The sequence below is a fragment of the Paroedura picta genome, chromosome 4 (assembly GCF_049243985.1).
Source record: "Paroedura picta isolate Pp20150507F chromosome 4, Ppicta_v3.0, whole genome shotgun sequence".
Classification (NCBI taxonomy): Eukaryota; Metazoa; Chordata; class Lepidosauria; order Squamata; family Gekkonidae; genus Paroedura; species Paroedura picta.
In genome coordinates this window covers 34,977,208-34,999,365 of record NC_135372.1, presented here as the reverse complement: position 1 = coordinate 34,999,365, position 22,158 = coordinate 34,977,208, and the positions used below count along the sequence as shown (strand labels likewise).

General features: G+C 46.0%; 2 protein-coding genes and 1 long non-coding RNA gene across 6 annotated transcripts in view; 2 read left to right on the top strand and 1 right to left on the bottom strand.

The window, feature by feature from the left end:
• Window positions 1-2,660: 2,660 nt before the first annotated feature.
• LOC143835140 (uncharacterized) lies at window positions 2,661-5,739 on the bottom strand. Its single transcript, XR_013230021.1, has 2 exons — window positions 5,657-5,739; window positions 2,661-2,826 (listed from the first exon to the last, which is right to left on the bottom strand). It is a non-coding gene; the product is annotated as an uncharacterized LOC143835140 (long non-coding RNA).
• On the top strand, window positions 5,736-20,534 carry LOC143835139 (polyisoprenoid diphosphate/phosphate phosphohydrolase PLPP6-like). 3 transcript variants are annotated; one of them, XR_013230020.1, is made up of 4 exons: window positions 5,736-5,872; window positions 12,040-12,491; window positions 14,015-17,532; window positions 17,602-20,534. XR_013230020.1 is itself a non-coding variant. In XM_077332328.1 (3 exons), exons 2-3 carry the CDS (start codon window positions 12,074-12,076, stop codon window positions 14,380-14,382), a joined length of 786 nt encoding a protein of 261 aa, XP_077188443.1. In that variant the 5' UTR covers window positions 5,736-5,872; window positions 12,040-12,073; the 3' UTR covers window positions 14,383-20,534. The 3 variants fall into 3 exon arrangements, 2 of the variants coding, with proteins under 2 accessions (XP_077188443.1, XP_077188444.1); XM_077332328.1 differs by having other exon boundaries at window positions 14,015-20,534; XM_077332329.1 differs by lacking the exon at window positions 5,736-5,872 and adding an exon at window positions 5,983-6,446 and having other exon boundaries at window positions 14,015-20,534.
• Window positions 5,790-22,158, top strand: part of LOC143835138 (flavin-containing monooxygenase 5-like) — a 69,670-nt gene continuing 53,301 nt past the window's right edge. Inside the window, exon 1 of one of the 2 annotated variants that reach the window (XM_077332325.1) lies at window positions 5,790-5,872. The gene's annotated coding sequence lies outside the window, so the exon portion shown is untranslated. Of the gene's footprint in view, window positions 5,873-12,468; window positions 12,492-22,158 lie in introns of those variants that run through there. The other variant, XM_077332327.1, reaches the window with a different exon arrangement.

Genomic DNA, 22,158 nt, shown 5'->3' with positions numbered 1-22,158 from the left:
TTCAAGGTTCCACATGACGCCGCACACAATCTGCAACACTCCTGCAACACTCCCGCAAAAATCGCTTTGTTGTAGCGCTTTACGGGAAATCGGGAAAAGTGGATTCCCCCTGAAAAAACCGCTACACTTCTGTGCACAAGCTGCAACACATCAGCGAAAGACATGTGCGTTCTCAATGTAGCGGTAGAAAGCAAGTCCCTCCCCCGCTCTCGCCCCCAAACCTCCGGAGAAGTGATCACCATTTTTCCCCCTTAGAGTGGGGAAAGCAACGAAGGCTTCTCAGAGGCTTCTCCGGCTAAAGTCCCTCCACAGAAGTGATTAACACAGTAAAACAAAGCTCCCTACTGCAAGTGTCTTTAAAGTTCCCAAGCACAACACAGCTCCCTGTTCAGCACTGCCTGTAATTTCAGCCACAAATCGCGCCCGTGTGTGTGTGGGGGTTCTACTTGAGGAGCGTGTAAACGATTAATCGCCAGCTCCTATGCCAGCAAAACGGTCTTTCTGATGCAACTATTGAATACAGATTCGTTGCAACGGCTGTGTTTGGTTTTAAAAAATATAGTTCTTAAAGGGAAAGGGGCTTTTTGGGAGCATGAACACAACAGCCCATTGGCTGTTCCGTTTGATTGACGGCCAGGGGCGGAAAGAAGTGCAGAAAAAAATTGCTTCCTTTGTTGCAATTCCAGCGAGACCAGAAACCTGTGGGGAATGAATGAAATGCTACTGGGCTTCTATATTCCACTAAAAAAAAAAGGTATGCGGAATGATGAAATTCCACTATTTAATATAGTGGGTGTTTCCGCACAAGGACCAATGTTGCCAATTGGTTCCACAAAGCGGAAGCGCTATTTTTAAAAGTGCAATCTCAGCGTTACACATACCTGCCTTTGTAGTGGAATCCAGTAGCGTTTCATTCGTTTCCCACAGGTTTCCAGTATCACAAAAATCGCTAGAAAGGAAGCAGTTTTTTCTGTGCTTGGTCCCACACCTGGCCGTCAATCAAACGAACAGCCAATGGGCGATTGTTATCATGCTCCGGAAAAGCCCCTTTCCCTTTAAGCACAGTTTTTTTAAAAAAAGGAAAACACACGTTGCAACGAATATGCCTTGATTCCTCCTAACGTTGAGACCCATCTAGCTGGCGTGTGAGCTGGCAGTCACGCTCCCCCAAGTGAAAAAAAAATCCCCCCCCCCCGTGCACGGGTGCAATTTTCAGCCGAAAATAAAGAGAACTTGCAAACGGGGCTGTGTTGTGCTTGGGGACTTAGGGGAGCTTTAAAGCAGCTCTGTGGAGGGACTGTAGCCGAAGAAACCTCGCTGGGTGAATGAAGCCTCGCTGGTTCGTTGCTTTCTGCTCGCTCTGAGGAAAAAAAAATGGCAATCGCTTCGCCGGAAGTTCGGAGGAGAGAGCCAGGGGGAGGGACTTTGTTGGAACCGCAACTATGGGAACACACAGGTCTTTTTCGCTAGTGTTGCAGATTTTTCGCAAGAGTGTAGTGCTTTTCGGAGGGTGAATCCACTTTTCCCAATTTCCCTAGAAGTGCTACAACGAATCGCTTTTCGCGGGACTTTCAGGAGTGTTGCAGATTGTGTGCAGATTGCGGAACTGCAAATTAGTAGCATTTACAATTTGCAAGCCTTCTGCTACATTAAAGTCGTGCGGAATGGACCAGTGTTTCTGCATTCTGTGAACAATTGGCAACATTGGTCCTTGTGCGGAATGGCCCTGTAAGTGGACCCAATAACATCAGCCATATTCTCTCAGGTTCAGGTCAAATTCCAACCTGTAAGCAGCTTGTTGTGAGAAAAGGAAGTTTAGGGATTAAATGTCTAGGACAGGAGTTGGAGAACGATACCATGACATGGAAATTGCAGACAGCACAAAAGTGTGACAAATGCCCAGCAGGTGGTGGTGGTGGTTCACATTTGCGGAGGGCTGGAAGAAAGCACCAAAGGGTCCAGCAGCTACAACCTATGACTAGTTCTGATAGAACAGGTAAGGGTTGGAAAGACAGCTGTTTGAGGGTTATAGAAAAGTACTGGCCTGTTAAAAAAATAGGCTGGAGATAAACTGGGAGAAACTATTCTAAACCAGCCATTCTCAACCCTTCTTTTGGCCATGGCCCTTTTAGGAGCTCTTCTTCCAGGGCTCCTGTAGTAGGCTGGCCACTTCAGCAATGCACTAGGCTAAAAAAAGCCTTAGCTAAGAGTGAATTAACTATTCTCGACATACCTTGACTTATATACCTGTGAGACAGATTTCTAGAACATTTGACCAAGAGAAGCATGTGTGTTTTCATTAATTCAAGCTTGCACAATGGAACGGATTACATTCCTTTTTCTTCCCCTTTACAAAGGTTGAGCTTTCTGGCGAAATGGTATACAAGTGAGCAATTTTGTTCAATGTGCTTACTGATGTTGATGTAAAAAAATATATTACAGTTTGGATTTAAGCAGGGAAGTTCTGTCTGGAACTATTCCTCTCCAGCATAGGCAGGGCAATAATTTTCATTTTGGTCTATGGGACTGGAATTATACCTCCCAGTAAATCTTTGTTGCAATCAATCAACCAAATTTAATTACAACAATACCCAGCCATAACAGAAAACAGTAAACTTAGAATAAAAATTAATGATTAATAAAACAGATTAACCAAGAGGTAAAAACTACACAGCAGCTATAATTAGGTGTCTGATGTTAATTAAAATTACACAGTACTTAGCAACATGAAAGATGGGGGAGGTGTTATTTCCCATAAGGAGCTTTTTAATCCAATCCTCTTCATCCTCAGCATTCATATCGCTAATAATCTTGGCACGAAGTTCCCTATAAAAAGGACAAATGAAGAAAACATGGTTAATGGTTTCCAGTTCCTTAGTGTTACATGGACAGATTCTCTCCTCCCTAGGGATGTTATTACATTTTCCTTCTAGAATAGCAGAGGATAGGGCTGAGCATCTGACAAATATGTATGCCCTTCTATGACTATTTGTTTCCAGCAGATAGAGATAAGGAGCAGGTGTTAATATATATTTGCTATGGAGGGGCATATTAAATGAAGGGGAGCTAGAAAGGTCCTTTTGATGCTCAATATCTTTGACCCTTTGATTTATAGTCTGTCTAGCTTGATCATGGCCCAAATGTAGAACTGCTAAGGGTACTTTCAATGGCTTTTTTTGCACTTTGATTTAAAGGTATCAATCAGTATCATAGAGAGAAGACAGGGTGAAAATTGATTTTTAGCCATATATAAAGTGAGGATAGGTAGATCTTTGACTCACCCTTCATCTTACCAGTTTCTAGATGTATCAATGAGTTAGGTATACATTTTGGGAGTTGGAGAGGTGCTCTAAGGAACTTAGATTATGGACCTAAGAACAAATGAGCTCCCTTTTCTGAAGAAAGCTGATTACAGAGCGGGCTGATCTTTCACCTAAATTAGCAACATAGTTTATATGGGCAAACTTTGACCCTGAGGCCTGTGCAACCATTCCTAAATACTTATAGCAGGTCACCTGCTCCAGCTTTTGGGCATTGATGTTGCAATTTCTATTTGTAGATTGTTTGGCAAAGGCAAACATTTAACATCTTCATGCACTCTCTTGCTCAGCTGGTGTGGAGGGTCTGGGTTGCCACCAATATACAGATGACACCCAGCTCTTCCTCCTGATGGATGGATGGATAGATACCGTATTTGCCGGCGTATAAGACGACTGGGCGTATAAGACGACCCCCCAATATTTCCACTCAAAATATAGAGTTTGTTACATTACATTACAGTACTATGGGCAGCTAGGTCTATCCCAACTGAAGTGCGCCCGGCGTATAGGACGACCCCCCCCCCCCACTCGGAGGCATGTTTTTCAGGGGGGGAAAGTAGTCTTATACGCCAGCAAATACTGTAGATAAAAGCACAGGAAAACCATGGGGTTTGGGCTGTTCATTGAATAGTTAAAAGGCTTCAGAGTTTTCAGAGCACTGCTTCTTATCACTAAGGATATTCTGGTTGTCACACTATCTTCCTAACCTTATAAGTATCTTGAGTTTGTATCAGGTGCAGAAAGCTGGAGCAGGATTCTTTTATCTTGGAATCTGCATGCTTTGCCTTTAATTTTCAGTCAACCTAAGCAGCTACAGGAAATTATGTAAGGGTTAAAATCCCAACTGATGATATTGGCTGCGGTTTGGTGTGCTCCCTTTGTTTGTTCAGAGGACACACACAGTTCACATGATGGTGAAACCATATTGGAAGCAATTTGCACTTTCTACAGAAGGCAGCAAATTGATTTAACTGAGCATCTGATTTTCACTGCATCTGATTGCCAGAAAAAATGGTGGCCAAGTCCATTGCGGCAAGATATACAGGAAAGGCTGAGGAGCCCCTGGAAAAAAAAACTTTGTTGGTCTTAAAAGTGCCACTGGACCCAAAGAAAAGACCAGTTCAGTGTTTCATGGTTTACCATAGTGCAAATATGGGGGTCTGCTAGCATAATTTTTAACATGGCTTCCAAATCCTAGGTTACATCATTCTTTACAAAGTGCACCAAAAAGACATAAGGACAGGGATGGGGGGGGGGGGGAATTGACAGGAGCCGTTCACTCACAAAAACTCACACCCTGCCACAAATTTTATTAGTCTTAAGGTATCAGAAGAAGCGAGCAGTGACTCATGAAAGCTCATACCCTGCCTCAAATTTTGTTAGTCCTTAAGATTCTACTGAACTCTTGCTCTTTTTAATTTTGCTATTTTCATAAATGGGCCACTGCTGTGGTCTGGATCACATGTGACCCAACCTCTTCTCATGGAGTTCGTATTTGATTTTAGAGTTTAAAAACCTATTTATTAAGCTGCCCCGAGCCTCTAGGGCAGGGGTAGTCAAACGGTGGGCCGCCGTATGTCCATGGACTACAATTCCTATGAGCTCATGGGAATTGTAGTCAATGGATATCTGGAGGGCCACAGTTTGACTATCCCTGCCCTAGGGAAAGGCGGTGGATGCATATAAAAATAAATAAAGGTTGCCAAACTCCAGGCAGTGTCTGGAAATCTGGAATTACAAAGAATCTCCACAAAACAGGGTTCAGTTCCCTTGGAGAAAATGGCTGCTTTGGAAGGCGGACTCTATGGCACTGGACCCTGATGAGGTCTCCTCAAGTCCTGCCTTCCCAAGATCCACCCTCAAATCTCCAGGAATTTCCCAGCCTAGGGATTATTTGTCTGAGGAAGTGTGCATGCACACGAAAGCTCATGCCTTAAATAAATCTTTGTTGAAGGTGCCTTTGGACTTCAATTTGTTGTATGTACTACTTCAGACCAACACGGCTAACCACTTGAATCCAGCCTGTGGCGTTGATAACTCTATTCAGGGGTGACCAAACTGTAGCTCCCCAGCTGTTCATGGACTACAATTCCCATGAGCCTCTGCCAGCAAACATTTGGAGAGCCGCAGTTTGGCCACCCCAGCCCTATGAGAGTCGGCCCCTAAGATATCTGACAAGAGGGAGAGCTATTGCCACAGTAAGTCTGGAAACTCTCTCTCCAGATGCATAAAAACAGCTCTACCATACGAATGCTTTTTTAAATAGGAGTCGGGACCAGAAACTCTAGGTTCAACGGAAGTCCCACTATAACATATACAACTCTTCCAGGACCTGCCTCCGTCACGTGGATAGCTGGCGTATGAACGCCCGTCCTACGGGATGTGAGAGCGGAAGCTTGAGTTGACCCGTGGGAAGAGAGGAAGCGTTGCTAAGTAACCGGAGGGCGGGAGGGAGTGCGTGCAGAGGGTTCCGGAGGGGGCTTGTAGGCGGAGGTAGAATGGATGCGAAGGAAGTGCGCGCATGCGCATGGAGGCCGCTCGCCCTTTCGCAGGTATGTGCATCTCAAAGAGGCTGCAGAGGCAGGTGAAGGGGAGGATGTCCTTCGGCCGGGAGAGCAATTCCATTGGGAGAGGGATAAGAGACGGGACGGGTTTCCCGCCTTGGGTGTAGGATTTTTTTTCAATTTTTTTTATTTTCTTCAGACATTTATCCTCTGCTTCCCCCCCGTCCCACCCCGCACAAAAACCCCCCAACCAAACAAACTGAGACCCAAAGCGCCTTACCACTCCCCTTCCCCCCGTTTTTATTTGTACAACAGCCCTGCGAGGTAGATCAGGCTAAGAGAGAAGAGGGGGAAGACTGGCCCAAGGTCACCGGCTGAGCTTCCATGGCTCGAGTGGCGTTTCCGCGCCAAGAGAGAGAAAACTCAGTCGTGGCAAAGAGAAGCTATGGGGCGGAGGCCCAAGCCGCTCTTCCGACGGTGAAACCTCCTCCTTCCTTACACCCTACCCCGGGAGGGACTGAGGAGAGGTACCTGGAAGCAGAGCCCTTGCAGTGGACGTCCTAGGAAGGCAAATTAGGCAAGGGGCTGTGGCATTTCTTCCTGCACAGTGTTTGTTTTAAAGGTATTTTTAAGCCTAAAGGGGGAGAGGAACCTGCCTGTTCCACTTGTGCTAGGGAGCCTTGGGGGGTCTTTAATACCTCTTTGTGATTTTTTTAAACTTATTTATTGAAATATTTGCTGCATATGGTATAAATAATAATGATGTATAATAATAAAATTTTGTTTTTAGCCCGCCCTTCTGTGTAACACTAATCTAAAACATCATCATATTATATATTACATCATTAAAACATTAAAATATCATATATTACATCATTCCAACATTAAAATGTTATTGATTTGACTGATGTCCCCAGCTAAAATTCCAGACAAGGGTTTTGGGGTGTCAGCTCTCCACTCCTCATTGGTGGATGTTATTTTCGGCCCAGACCATAAGCCTGGTGGGATAGCTCTGCAGCTACAGTCGACCTGTAGCAGGAGCAGAGTCCAAACAGGTTGGGTTGTCTCTTGGAAGAGACTCTCTCTTTTTTTTTCTGCACCGATTTCCATCTGGCTTCAAGCCAAAGGCTGGAACAGTGACTGCTTTGATGGCCTTGGTTGATGACCCCTGTCGAGAACTAGACAGGAGGAAATGTGAAGCTGTGAATTCTGCTGGAATTCTCAGCAGCCTGTTGGCACTGGGAAGGAAGCATTACCGTGTTGCAGTGGTTTGAGTCCTATCTTGCTGGTAATCTCAGCAGATGGTGTTGGGGAATTTCTGCTCTACCCCATGGCTGTTGACCTGCGGTGTTGTGCAAGACTGAGAGAGGACATGATTGCTGTCTAAGTATTTGAAAGGTTGTCACTTAGAGAAAGGCAGGGAAAGGTTCCTGTTGGCAGCAGAGGATAGGACCTGCGGTAATGAGTTTAAATTGCATGCAGAATGATATCGGCTATATATCGGGGGGGAAATTCGCCATCAGAGTAGTTCAGCAGTGGTAGTGACTGTCTTAAGGAGGTGGCGAGTTCCCCCTCTCTGGAAGTCTTCATACAGTGGCTGGATGGAGACTTGGTCTGGATGCTTTAGGCTGATCCTGCATTGAACGGTGGGTTGGACTTGATCCCCCATGGTATTTATTTACTATCTACATAAAGCTGATGGAAAAGGAGATTTGCACTACGGTGTCCCCAAGATGCAGAGGACAGCTCTATCTTTCTCATCTAATTCCAGGGATGGTGTTCTGAATCAGTGCTTGGAGTCATTAATGGGCTGGATGAGGATGAACAAAATGAAATTTAATCCTGACAAGGAAGAGGTTTCTCTGTGTTAATAGAAAGGCAAACCAGGGACTTTAGATTGCGTTTGGTCTTGGATAGGATCGTGTTAAGTGCTGTCAAGTTGCTTCTGAATTATGGAGACACTATGAATTAATGGCCACCAAAACGTCCTATCGCTAAGAGCCATTCTCAGGTCTTGCAGATTGGATTGAGTCGATCCATCTCATGCTAGAGCTTCCTCTTTTCCTGCTGCCTTCCACTTTTCCTAGCATGGTTTTCTTTTCTAGTGACTCGTCTTCTCATAATGTGACCAAAGTACAATAGCTTCACTTTAGCTTCTAGGGAGAGTCCAGGCTTGATTTGATCTAAAATCCACTTATTTGTCTTTTTGACAGTCTGTGATATCCATGAAAGTCTCCTACAAATGAATCATCTTTCTTCCTCTCAGCTTCCTTCATTGTCTGACTTTCAGACCCAGATGTAGGTATGGCCAAACTGTGACTCTCCAGATGTCCATGAACTACATTTTCCATGAGCCCCTGCCATGGACATCTGGAGAGCCACAACTTTGCCAGCCCTGTAATAGGGAATATACTGGTATAAATTATGTTGATCTTGGTTGCTAGCAACACACCCTTCTTAAGAAACTTGTCTTGCTTCTTCATCGCTCCTCTTCCCAGTCTCACTCTCCTGATTTCTCAGTTGCAGTCTCCCTTTTGGTTGATGATTGAGCTAAAGTTCTCAAGGAGATGTATTTAAAAATTGTCTGGTAAAATACATTTAGGATTTTTTTGGGGGGGTGTTTTTTGCATGTTGGGTCAGGATTAAGTCCCATGTATTCAAAGGTGCATACTCCCAGGAAAGTATACATCAGATAGGCGTAGTCAATCTTCTTTGTAAATGTTTATGTAAGAAAAAAACAAACAAATCCCTTGTTGGAACTAAAGCAATAATTACCATGTCCCATTTTTAATTCCAACCTATTCCCCCCCCCCCCCCCAGTTTTGATATGCTCAGTACGAATGTACTTCACACATATGTTCAAATAAAGGTTTAACATGACCTGGATTGCTCAGGCTAGCCAGACCTCATCAGCTCTTGGATGCTAAGCAGGGTCAGTATTTGGCTGGGAAGACCTCTTAAGGCAGTGGTCCAGAACCTTTTTATCACCGGGGACTGGTCAACGCTTGACAATTTTACTGAGGCCGGCGGGGGGTAGTCTTTTGCCGAAAGATGTCGTCGCCACTGCCTGAGCCCCTACTCCGCTTGCTTTCTCGCTGCGCCACTGATTTCCCGCTGCCCACTGGGGAGCTCTGCCAGCAGAAGCTATGCAGTGCCATGCTGAGGGGGCGCCCCAGCCATGGCGGCCTCTGGAGAGCACCAAAGGTGAGCCAGCAGCAGAGTGGCAGGGCAGCCCCCGAGGCAGCAGCCGGGGAGGAGGACGAGGAGGAGCCGCAGCCCGGTACCGACTGATGCACACACTGGTCCCAGGACCGGGGGTTGGGGACAGCTGTCTTAAGGAATGCAGAGGCAGGCAATGGCAAACCACCTCTGAATGCCTGTTTGCCTAGAAAACCCTGTGGACTTGCCATTGCCTCCCCCCCCAAAAAAAAGTTTAAGTAGCTTGTGTAAATTGATCACAACTCGACAAAGCCCCCCCTTTCGAGGATCCTAAATGAACATGTTAGGTCCCAAATACTAATCCACTGAGAGAATGTTCCACAATATATTTGATAATGCAAAATTTGCTCAATGAGACAGAGCTGTCCAAAAAGCAAGAATGCAAATCCATTTGTTTGCTTCTAGCAGCTCTTCGCTGTTGCCAGATGAGGGCCCTCGTTAAACAAATAATTTCCCTTATAAATGTTGCTATTAATACGCACAGTTCAAAGGAGTGTGAAGGTTGCCTTACCCACGGTTATATAAATCACGTGTAAGGAGTATCTCTGTATTGGCATCAATTATTCCATAGCTCAGTCCGTAAACTTGTTATGATGCTCTTACTGGATGTTGCTGGGACAGTCCTCTATAATCGCTGTGTCCAGGATGGGTCTTTGGAAGTAAGCCATCAGTTTGCCAATTTTGCAAAAAAGAAGGAAGAGGAAGAAAAGAACCAAAGAAGGGAAAGGATGACAGAATAAAGAGGGGGGGGGGAAATTATTGGGGAGGTTGGCTTTTTCAGCAGTTTAAACAAGAAAAAGAAGAGAACTCTGTGAGAGATATAGTAGTACAGTGGTAGTTACCGAAAAATAAGTAGTAAATTTACAGATATCAGTGGAAGGACTAAGTGAACAACGCAAAAGCACCAAATATGTTTTAGAAAATCTTTTTTAATTGCAATGTTGATTACAAAATATTCTGCTATTCAAACTCATATTGAACAAATATATCCAAATATATCCAATTCTTACATAGTTACCAACAAATTGAATGACCAGACAAAACATGATCATATCTTTCTTTGGGTCTCTGGTAACTCCTCATTTAGAAATGCAATCACCAAACAAACAAACAAACAAAAAAGGTACCCTGTTAGAAGAGTATCAGACTGAAAACAATGTTTTGTTAACAAACTAGTTTTCAAAACCATGCAATGCACAGCTTGCTGCTCACACATTTCTGTGGAATCAAACCTCTGTGTGGACATATGTCCCTCAAATGTTCTAAAGCCCTTCTGTGGATAATTGCAAATTGCAAATTTACTACTTACAATTAGGTAACTACCATTGTGTTACAGTATCTCTCACAGAGTTTTCTTCATTTTTCTTTTTTTGCATCGCTCACCTCTGTTATTTCTGATTTCCAGCCGTTTAAGCTCTCTCGTCTCGACTGACTGATATTATCAGAATCCGGGGGAATTCGAGCAGTTCGGACCCCCACCATGGATTCACCTATCAGATAGAACTCCCCTCTGAGGGGCATTGTGGGCACCTTCAGCAAGATCAGCTTGGAGCGATTAAGAAAAGCTCCCATTCAGGGTGCCATTTCCCTAGGAGTCCTCAAATGTGCCGTCCTTGAGCAAGATGTTTGGTGGCTGAGCAGCATCAGAAATAACTGAATTGTGGATTGTTTGGATCCGTTCCAATCTTGTTTCAGGAGGAATTATGAATCTGAAACCATGGTTGCTTTGGGGAGGGGGTGTGTGACCTGTGCTGGGAGATGGGCAGGGAAAGTGCGATGCTGTTTCTTTTCCTGGACCTCCCAGCGGTTTTGATACTTTTGATCATGGTACCTTCTGGATTGCCTTTTGGGATTGGGAACCTGTTCGGCAGTGGCCTTTAATCCTACTTTGAAAGCAGGTTTCAGGAAGTGATGCAGGGGGACTGCTGCTCTGCTTCATAGAATCATAGAGTTGGAAGGGACCTCCTGGGTCATCTAGTCCAACCCCCTGCACTATGCAGGACACTCACAACCCGATCGCTCATCTACTGTAACCTGCCACCCTCCTGAGCCTTCACAGAATCAGCCTCTCCGTCAGATGGCTATCCAGCCTCTGTTTAAAAATTTCCAAAGATGGAAAACCCACCACCTCCTGGGGAAGTCTGTTCCACTGAGAAACCGTTCTAACTGTCAGGAACTTCCTGATTTTTAGACAAAATTTCTTTTGATTTAATTTCATCCCATTGGTTCTGGTCCATCCCTCCAGGGCAAGAGAGAACAACTCGGCTCCATCTTCTATACGGCACCCATTTAAATACTTGATGGCTATCAGATCCCCTCTCAGTCATCTCCTCTCCAGGCTTCAGGTCTAAGGGGGACTTACAAGGTTCCATCTTGTCCCCTGTGCTTTTCAACCCCTATGTAAAGCCACTCAGGGAGGTCACCTGGGGATTTGGACTGAGTCACAGCCGAGACGCAGAGAACACTCAGATCTGTATTGTGCTTCCGGCAGATACTAGGGAGCTTGTGGAAAGTGAACAGGTGTCTGTTGGGAGTTTTGGAAGGGATGAGGGCTAACCAAGTTAAACTAGATGCTGACAGAACAGAGGTGCTACTGGTAGGGGGAACGTTTGATTTGGAAAATGGGGTCTTGCTTGTTCTGGATGGGGTTACGTTGACCCTAAAAGAGCAGGATTGTACCTAATGGGTATCTAGGGGAAACAGCCAGCAGTGGTAGCCAGGTCTGACTTTCATCAGTTTTGACTTGTGAGCCAGCTGCAGTCCGTCCTGGCCAGAATAGATCTGACTCTGGTTAACATCTGGATTGGATTCCAGCAGTGTGCTCTATCTGAGGTTGCCTTTGAAGACTATCCAAAAGCTACTGGTGGTGCAGGTTACTGCAGTTAGAATTTCTGTTACTTGATTTACATAATACATGGATGTGTGTTTGTAATATGAGATCAAAGCTTCGGTGCTTTGCATAAACATCTTGCTTCAACCACTTCTTTCCTTGGCAGCCGTCTCTACCCTTCACTGTAGATCAGCACCACCATGCCCAGCCCAAAGAATAGCCCGAAGGGCAGCCGTGAGAGACGGGCTCCTGGGAACAGGCTGGAGTTCTTGTCGCTGTTGAATCAGAAGAGCCAAGGGCCCCCAGAAAGCCCATCTCGTCGCAAGGACTCCGCTGCCGGCAGCGCCCCCCAGCAGACTCTGCCCGAAGAGGACTGCATGAAATTGAATCCATCTTTTATGGGTATTGCCCTGCGCTCCTTGTTGGCCATTGACCTTTGGGCTTCCAAACAGCTAGGGGTGTGCGCCGGAGAGAATTCTTCATGGGGCAGCGCTCGCCCCCTCATGAAGGTCATAGAGGTTTCAGGACACGGGATCCCCTGGCTAGCAGGCACCTTGTACGGGCTCTGCAGAAGTGGTAGCTCAGCGGGCCGTGAGGTGCTGGTCAACCTGCTTTTTGGTAAGAACTCCTATTCCCCTCTCTGTTCTCTCTGACCCAGTAGGAGATCTTTATTATAGGTCTGCTTCCAATTGCTGTGGTTCTTCCTGCCAGTTGCTTCTGTAGTACGGGCTCCACTTGCTTTCCCGCCACGCCCCTGACTTCCCGCCACCCACTGGGGGGCGCTGCCAGCAGCAGCTGTGCAGTGCCACGCTGAAGGGGAGCCCCAGCCATGGCGGCCGCTGGACAGTAACAAAGGGGAGCTGGTGGCAGAGTGGCCTGGCAGCCCATGAGGCAGCAGCCGGGGAGGAGGAGGAGCTGCGGCCCGGTACCGACTGATCCACGGACCGGTCCCGGACTCCGGACCGGCGGTTGGGGGCAGCTGTTGTATGGCCATGAGGATGCAACTGAAAAGTCATTGTAGCTGCTGCTGTGTTTCATTGTGGCACTCATCAGTGGGAACTGGAATGGCATTCATATATATTTTATTTATATTAGCTTTTATTAACCGCCACTCCTGGACCCAGCTGGCTCGTGGTGGTTTACAATAAAATCTATAAAACAAATAAAACCACCACAGTAATAATGGCGGCATAATCCAGTTCTGTCACCTCCCCCTACCCCTTCCATGCCTTCCTGAGGCATCAGGGTAGACCTTGTTTCTTCTCCCAGGCTCTTAATTAAATGTTTCCATCTTTCTTATCTTTTTTGCTTTTTGAATGGTCCACTTCTTGCCTTTTTGTCTATCCTTCTAATCCATTGTTTGTTGTTTTATGCTGTTTTTGTGCCCCCTCTTTAAAAAAAATTGGCCTGTGAATATTCAATACTCTTTGTCTTTTTGAAGATTATTTTATTGTATATTTTCTAATCAGTTGAGCTGCCTGGAGCAGATTTCTGGGAAGGCAGTATATGAATTTTGGAAATAAATAGAGTGTATAGGCCTGGCTTTCTCAGCCAGGGTTTCACAAATGGGTGGGAGCTAATTAATTTTTAATGTATTTTTAAAATATCCTAAATATATATAGGTTGGTATGACCATATATAGTCATGATGAGCCTGGAGGGGATGGGAAGGTGAGGGCGCATACACAGCCATGCTTCCCAAACCATATTCTGCACAATTGCGCCACTTCTGGGGTTTCTCAGTGGTAAAGAAGTTGAGAAAGGCTGGTCTAGGACTTGGTTTTATTCTTCGGTGTGTATCGTCATCCAGTGCTACAAACATAACTTGAAATTCTCTTGGGGGGGGGGGGTTGAAGAATTGTTGAATGAAGGATAGTAACAACAAACCCTTAAACATACTGTACTCTTGAGCTTTCAGAGACAAGAAGTTCCTTTCAGCTCAAGAGCTGCTGCTGGCTTTTGGTTCAGACTACAGTGCATTCCTTATGGCGCCATACTAAACAGACTTACGCCTTTCCAAGCCACTTGACTTCGCTGGGTTTAGAAGGGTGCAAGCCCCACTCTTAAGATGGCACCCTCTTGTCTTCTTCTTTATAGCGTTCCTCCTTTTTACAAACCATTTCTCTGTTCATTGTCTCCCAGCTCTGGTGCTTGATCTTGTTTTGGTGGCCCTAGTGAAAGGACTGGTAAGGCGCCGGCGCCCCACCCACAACAAGATGGACATGTTTGCCACCGTCTCCGTGGACAAATATTCCTTCCCGTCAGGCCACGCCACCAGAGCCGCCATGGTCTGCCGCTTCGTTCTCCACCACCTCATCCTGGCCGTCCCTCTGCGCGTCCTGGTGGTCCTTTGGGCCTTCATTGTGGGGATCTCCCGAGTCATGCTGGGCAGGCACAACGTGACGGACGTGCTTTTTGGGCTGGTCATGGGCTACATGCAGTACAGCGTGGTGGAGTACTTCTGGCTGTCGCCCATCAGCGCCCCTGCTCTCTTTACGGTGTGGAGTTGATGGTTCTTAGCAGAGCAAGGCGGCGCATGTGACCATGTGCTCCTTGTGGCACAAGCTGTGAAGAAATCAAAATAAAAAGCATCACGCTTCATCTCTTCAACTGGACATATGGGGCAGGACCAGCAAAATTCATTCCAGAGGGCACGGGTGCTACTTCGGCCTGGGCAAGTTAATTGGCGCCACGTTGCTCTCAGTCAACCCAAAGGACAGCACAAACTTTACAGGCAATGCAATACCAGAACTCTGGAGTTCAGTAGCTTGTTGTACAGTAGTTATTTTTTCAGAGGATTTGTGGCTAACGGCAAACCCTTTGAGCCGGCCGATACTCAGCGGCGTCTGTTGCACAAATGTTGGTAGGCTCTCTTAGAAGTGGCAGGCGGAATTTAAAAAAATATATACACTAGCTGTACAGAAGATATTGTGCAAACTGTTTGCATGTGTGTTCCAAGTGATAGCTCGCTTTTGAAATTGAAACAATACAGCATCACGTGGCTGTCCTGATTTGATTGCATGATGGTCTTTGATCTTTAGGGAGCTGTCCTGGGCCCGCTGTTCTCTGCATTTTACAGCTTTGGTTTTTCAAATAAGCCTGTCCCGGGCATGGCTCCCACCTGCCTTCTTGAGTGGTTTCAGTCATATGTCTTTCTCAGAAGAGGGCTTCCATTAGTAATAAAAGGTACCTGAGCTGTTTGGGGAGGAAGGAAGCAGGTAACGGCAGAGAAAGAGGTCTACACTTCACAGCAAGAGACTGTCTAGCTCAGGGGTCCCCAACATGCTTGGCAAATATTTTTAGAAAGTAGGCAAGACCAGGTGGAGCTTTTGACCAACAAGACTTCAGATTGGCTACTGGAGATCTAATTGTCTGGGCAGATTTTGTTTTTTACAAGGTTACTTTGGTAGCAGCTGCCACCACAGCAGAAAGTCACTTTGTGACTGAAGGTAAGCTGTGGCAGCCATTTTTTGACTGGCTCCACCTCCCAAAGCAGCCATTTTGGGGCTACACCCACCACACTGTTAGAATTCCAAAGGCGCCCGCAAACTCAAAAAGGTTGGAAACCCCTAGTCTGTTGTTCCATAATTCGGTCCTGGTCCCAACCCGGGAGAGCTGAGGGTGCTGAAGGAACTGTCTCAATTCCAACGGAGCTCTTCTGCCAGGTCTTTGGTTGAGGCCACGGCAGTTAAGATCTGGGCCCCTCCCTGAGCAAGCTAGGTCAACAGGCTACACCTATTGTTGTCTGAAGCATTAGCTAAGAAGCCTATAGAGCAGGGAGTCTATTTTGTCACTGCTGGGGGTGGGTTTTTAAATCTTTTTATGATTGTTTCATGGGGATTTTATTGTGGGGCACTGAGGTTACCCTCCACGAACCACTGAGTGGCGGACTATAAATGGAATAATAAATAAATCCATGCCAGACAGATTTTAAAAGTCCTCCACCTGCTTGGCATTTGAAATTGGTCGATATACATTGGGTTAGATCCATGCCATTCAACCAGTTTTTCCTGCTGGTGAAAAAAGAAGGATGGAGTGCTGTTTGAACCCCCCCCCCAAAAAAAAAAGACTATTTTGGCTGTGTGTGAGAGAGGGTTTACTTAGGTAAAAGTTGTGCAGGAAGGTGGCTATCGCAAGGTGGTGTAATGGAGTGAAAAAGCTTGCCAGATCCAACCCAGTCTGCTGGGGGAAAAAAAATCAAGGCACTCTTGGGTGTTGTGTATTCGCTGAGCTGTTGAAATCAAATTCTGAAGCCACTGCCAATTAATTTGATGAGAAAGCCATAACCCTTGAATAATGATGTTACCCTTCTGGATCGTTCAGATGCTGTTGATTTTAAGAGGTCATGTGGAAACGCAAAATAACTTCAACAGCTGTTTTTTGTCTACTTGCAACAAAAAGCAAAACCAGAGAAGATACCAGATCAGCAGGAGGTATATTAAAAGAAGGAAAACATTTTAATCCCTATTAATTAGAAGATAGTGCTCCTAAACTTGAAACCACCATCAATGAAAAATGCTGATGTCATTGGGCAAACTTGAAATCCGGGTATATAATAACAGCTCTGAAAACTGTTTACTGTTAGCAGCAACATAGTAAGCATATCCAGTCATCAAACAATAGCATTTTAATAAGTTATCTGCCTGGCATTGAATAATTACATTTCAAGCAAAATCAATAGAGCTGTGAGCTTTTGCACCCAAAGCTACCTTAAGGACATTTTCCCCCCAAACTGGCAAAGAGGGAAAGAAAGTAGAAAACTAGAAAAGATAATCAAGACCATAGAAATCAGAAAACCACTTGTATTATTTGGGCGGAGACCTATGCAGACCAGCATTAGCATGCAAAAACTAATTTCAAGAGGGAAAACTTGGCTATAAACCTACCTTCAATGCAATTAGTCCAAATTCACTGATAATTCTGAGTTTTCTTTGAGGTCCCCCCTATCCTCTTCCTGCGTTAGAACTTGGCTGTGAGCTGGGAGGGAAGTTTTCACATTTTAAAATATTTCCCCCAACTCTTGTACTCTCCCGAACCCCCCAAAATCATTTAAATGTTAGTAATTGCTTAAGGTGGCCTTTTTCAACCTTTTGTCTTGGGGGGAGCCCCTGAAATATTTTTTTCAGGCGTTGTTGCACTCTGGAATCAGGTTGGAAGTGATGTCAGCTGGCCAGCTTCCCTGTCACACCTGAGGAGGACTGAGGGGGGAGAGGAAGGAGGTGGTTTGAGGCAGGAGTAGGTCCAGACTCCACCACCCTTCCCAGGTGATAAATCATGCAATAATGCCACCCCCAGGTCTATGGAAGCGGCCCGGTTCCTGCTTCCACTGCAATGCCAGGAATAGCTTGTGGCTGAGTCCATTAAGGCAGGATCTAGGGGGGAAGTCGGGGAGCCCCTGGAGAGCTCCCCTGATTGGGAATCCTTGGCCTAAGGGCTTAGTTATGTATTACATTTTCTTTGTGCCCTCTCTGGGTCCATACAATCAGCAAACGGAGCAGCCGTGAGTTGGTGATGGAGCATCTGCCTAGCACGCAGAAGTTCCCCGGTTCAGTCTCCACCATCGCTAGTTAGAAAGATCAGGTATTAGGTGTCATCAAAGAGCTCTGCCTAGACCCTGGAGAGCAATTGCTGATCTGAATAGACAATACTCTAGATCAGGGGTAGTCAACCTGTGGTCCTCCAGATGTCCATGGACTACAATTCCCATGAACCCCTGCCAGCATTTGCAGGTTGACTACCCGTGCTCTAGATGGAGATTCAGTATCGGGCACCTTCATGAACACTGCAAGGTGTTTAATTCCCGGGCATGTAGGGGCTGTTGTATGTGAGGAAATGGAACTTATACCTCCCTACTGTGTCATTTTTTCAAGTCAGTACATGCACACAACCAACGGGGCAGGTAGTGGTTCTCCGGGGTGGTTTCACGTGGGGAAAATGTAGTTCGAAGCCCCTTCTCCTTATGTGCCACAGTCCTGATATGAATTGATATGAAGCCCTCACGCTTCGGGGAGTTAAGTTCCCAGCTCATTAAATTCTCTGAGGGGATCTGTAAGGAAACACTTTTTTAAAAAGTTGGCATTCTTTTTTAGTGGCTCTCAAGAGCCCCTCCTTGCTGTTCATTGCAGTGCAATATTTGTGGTACGGTTTTTAGATACCAAATGGGCGACTCTTCAGAGTCTGCAGCAAGGTGAAGAACATAAATGCCAGTTAGCTATTTGTTTTAAAGTGCCTTTATAGTCTCTTGATGGCATGAAAGAAACGTACAGTAATGCCAAGGGGGAAAATGCCTTGCAAAAAGTCTCATTCTATGGAAAGAGAGATTCTTTACTTGAAAGGAGAAGAAAAAATATGATTGAATAGCTTAGAGTAAAAGATCTAAGCCAGGGATCCTCAACAGGGTGCCCATGGGCACCGTGGAGCCTGCCAACACTTTTCCTGGGGCCCACCAAATATTTTTAGAAAATGGGCAGGGCCAGCAAGGCTTCTTCATAGTCCCTAGAGATTTGATAGGCTGTGCAGATTCAAAACCATTGCTTTGGGCAGCCGTTACCTCCACAGCATAGGGATATTCACTGTGTTTGGAGTTAAACTGCAGCAGCCATTTTGTGGCTGGTTCTACCTTCTGTGGTAGCCATTTTGTAGCTGGGAGCCATTATGCTATGTCCAAAGGTGCCCACGGGCTCAAATAGATTGGGGAAACCTGACCTAACCAGTTTTGCCACACTTTCCCTCTCTTGGAGAAAGGACTTCTATTTCTGTAGAACAGTTAATTCCTGTATTAAATGGCTTTGGGGAAACAGAGCATACAAAGGAATGCGTTTCAGGAAAACAATTTCTTGAATCTGGAATACGGAGCAGAGGACGATGGATTAAAGAGCCATGCAGTTCTGCAGTCTTACCGAAAGACTGGTGCCTTAATGGTTAAAATAGCGAGATGATCTAATCTGACTCCTACGTTTACACCTCTGCATCACCTCTGCTCGTGGCCAAACCAAGTTCAGCCAAGTACCACCAGCCAGCAAAGGAATACCTTTTTACCTTCCAATAATACTTATAATAAGCCTCTTGTGGTGCAGAGTGGTAAAGCAGCAGACATGCTGTCTGAAGCTCTGACCATGAGGCTGGGCGTTCGATCCCAGCAGCCGGCTCAAGGTTGACTCAGCCTTCCATCCTTCTGAGGTCGGTAAAATGAGTACCCAGCTTGCTGGGGGGTAAACGGTAATGACTGGGGAAGGCACTGGCAAACCACCCCGTATTGAGTCTGCCAAGGAAACACTAGAGGGCATCACCCCAAGGGTCAGACATGACTCGGTGCTTGCACAGGGGATACCTTTACCTTTAATAATTATAATAATAATGCTTTTTAAGATGACAAATCCATTTGCTGTTAAAGGCTTTAAACATGCACCTAAATGTGTTTTGCCCAATCTGGCCCTTCTTAAGTGTGGATTTTCAGAGACCAACGGGACACAATTATATGTATACTCTTCTCATTCAGATGCTATAACTGGGGGAATAGAGATGGGGGGAGGCATGCTATGGCCCCATCTGTAATATCTTTTAATGGATTTTTCTTCCCTTGGCAGGAGACTCTTCTGTGTTGTTATTCACCAGCAGATTAACTTTTCAACATTTAACTTGTCTAGTGTGAACTTTCACTTTTCTTGTTTAACCAGTTCCATTTATTGTTGGTGGGAAGATGGATAGAAATGTACATATCTTTGTTCACAATATTTTCAGTATTTTTTTTAAACTCTGTATTATATAGGACTATCTATAGTGCTGTACAAAGAGGCCATTTCTGCCTTGGAGACATCCTTTGTGTACCCCCCCCCCAAAAAAAAACAAACAAACCATGTTCTCTGCCTGTATTGTGCTTTAACTGTTGGAGTGTAACCCTTGCCACTGGCTGGACACACCCATCTCTCTCTCTCTCTCTCTCTCTCTCTCTCTCGTCTTAGAGCTTGTATCCACCCAATATTACGTCTAGCTGGCCCTCTCCTGCAAATGGTGTTGATATTCCTGCATCTTCTTATGTTCTGCAAATGATCCCTCTCCTAGCTAGCTGTCTGTCTGGCGTCCTCACCTGTGTGGCATCTGGCCTGCTAAGAGCCACTGGAAGCCCAGTTGACTTGCACCCGAGAGAGCTTTGTGCCTTCATCCAGGCCTTAATGTTGTCTGTGAGCACTGTGACAGCCCGCCCAATTCTGAGCGGCACGTTTTTGTGGATACACGCTTCCATTGTGGTGTTCCCTGAGCTTTGCAAAAGCACAACGTAAATCTCATGACATGTGGGTTTTGTGTATGTGTCTTGTCGCCATCCCATGAACAAGTGTTACTTGTGCGCCTTATCTTCAGTGAAGCCTACCTGGCAGCTAGGTCATCCCCTGTGTCAGAGACGACATTCTGGCTGCTGCATTCTGTCGATGTACCTGTCTCGTTTCGACAGACCTTGGGTCTGGCACTGTTCCTTTTGTGAACTAGGCTGCGGCTCTTGGAGAAAACACAGCTGCTTTCCGTTCAGTGTGGCGCTTTGTTGTGATTTCTGACGTCTCCAATTGTGTGTCCATTTACATTGCATGCTCTGTTCCCTGTGCTGTACCAAGTGTGGTGGTGGTGTCTTCCATCCCTACTTTTAATATTAAAGGGTTAAACACTTTTATACTTTTGTCTGCCCGTATGCTTCTGTACGAGAGCCAGTTTGGTGTAGTGCAGGGGTAGTCAAACTGCGGTCCTCCAGATGTCCATGGACTACAATTCCCAGGAGCCCCTGCCAGTGCTGGCAGGGGCTCCTGGGAATTGTAGTCCATGGACATCTGGAGGACCGCAGTTTGACTACCCCTGGTGTAGTGGAAGGCAACTGTAAGCCACTTTGAGATTCCTTTGGGTAGAGAAAAGTGGCAACTCTTCTTCTTCTTCTTCAGTAATATCAGGGCTCTCTCAGCCTCACCCACCTCTCAGGGTGTCTGTTGTGGGGAGAGGAAAGGGAAGGCGACTGTAAGCCACTTTTGAGACTCCTCCGGGTAGAGAAAAGCGGCATATAAGAACCAACTCTTCTTCTTCTACGAGTTAGGAAGTGAAAAAAGCAGGACTCCACATTGAATGGAAGTTAGGCTGCATGGGTATGTGAGAACGTAAGGCAGTTGTTTGGGCTTTCCTGTCCTTCCTGAACTGCCACTGCCTCAGTTCAGAGGGCAGACAATATCAGTGCTCAGCACTGTTGAACTCACCATCCAAATGTGGGCTGTTTCTCAACATATGACTAGCTGCAGTCTTATCAATCCAGAATCAGAAGTTGATTTATTCACCACAGCCAGCAGTCTGGTAGACACATGCAGAATCCTGGCTGGGTTTCCCAGTTTTGTTTCATGCCCCCTCTGGCTATGGAGACACCTGGCAGGAGTGGGTCAAAATGAAAACTTTTCTCTCTAGTAATACCCTTAAACCCAACCTCAAGTCAGTTTTGGCCCATCAAGCACGACAGAACTGGACTTGTTCCACACTCCTCCTCCACATGCATCCAGTTGGGTGACTTTGGGCTAGTCCCGGCTCTCAGAGCTCTCTCAGCTCCACCTATCTCACAGGGTGTCTGCGGTGGGAAGGCAATGGTAAGTCGCTCTGGATTTTTCGGCTCATGGAAAGCAAGGCATAACAACATTCCGTGGCCACGTCGTCACTATCTAACCATAGAGTCACCTCCCACCCACCCACCCCGCCTTCTCTCCCTTACAGGTACATGGATTTGGGCATGCTGCTTCTTGTAGAGCAGAGAACATGAAACACTAGTGGTTCCTTGGCTGCCTTGAACACCTGTGCTCTGGCAACAAGATGGCAACAAGATCACAAAAGAAGAACTCTGCTGGATCCAAATAGTGGTCCATCTAGTCTAGCATCTTGTTTCACACAGTGAGCAATTGAAGGGCTGCCAGGCAAGGAGCAGAGCCTAAGGCCCTCTTGTGATGTAACCTCCTGACACTGGGTTTCAGTGGTTTGCTGCCTCCAAACATGGAGGATCTCCTTAGCCACCAGGCTGGTAGACCGTCATGAATCTGTCCCCCACTCACAGCCATCTAAACTCATGGCCATTGCTCTGGGAGTGAATCCCACACTTCCACTGATTCTTGAATAATGGAGTATTTGCTCTGTCCTGTCCGTGCCCCTGAATTGTAGTATCATAGAAGAGGGAGAAAAACCTCCCTCTGTTACATCTGCTCTTTCTTCAATGGAATGTGCTACATATGCTTGTGTCTTCGGCATCACCAGAGAAGCATAGAAGCTACTCACAC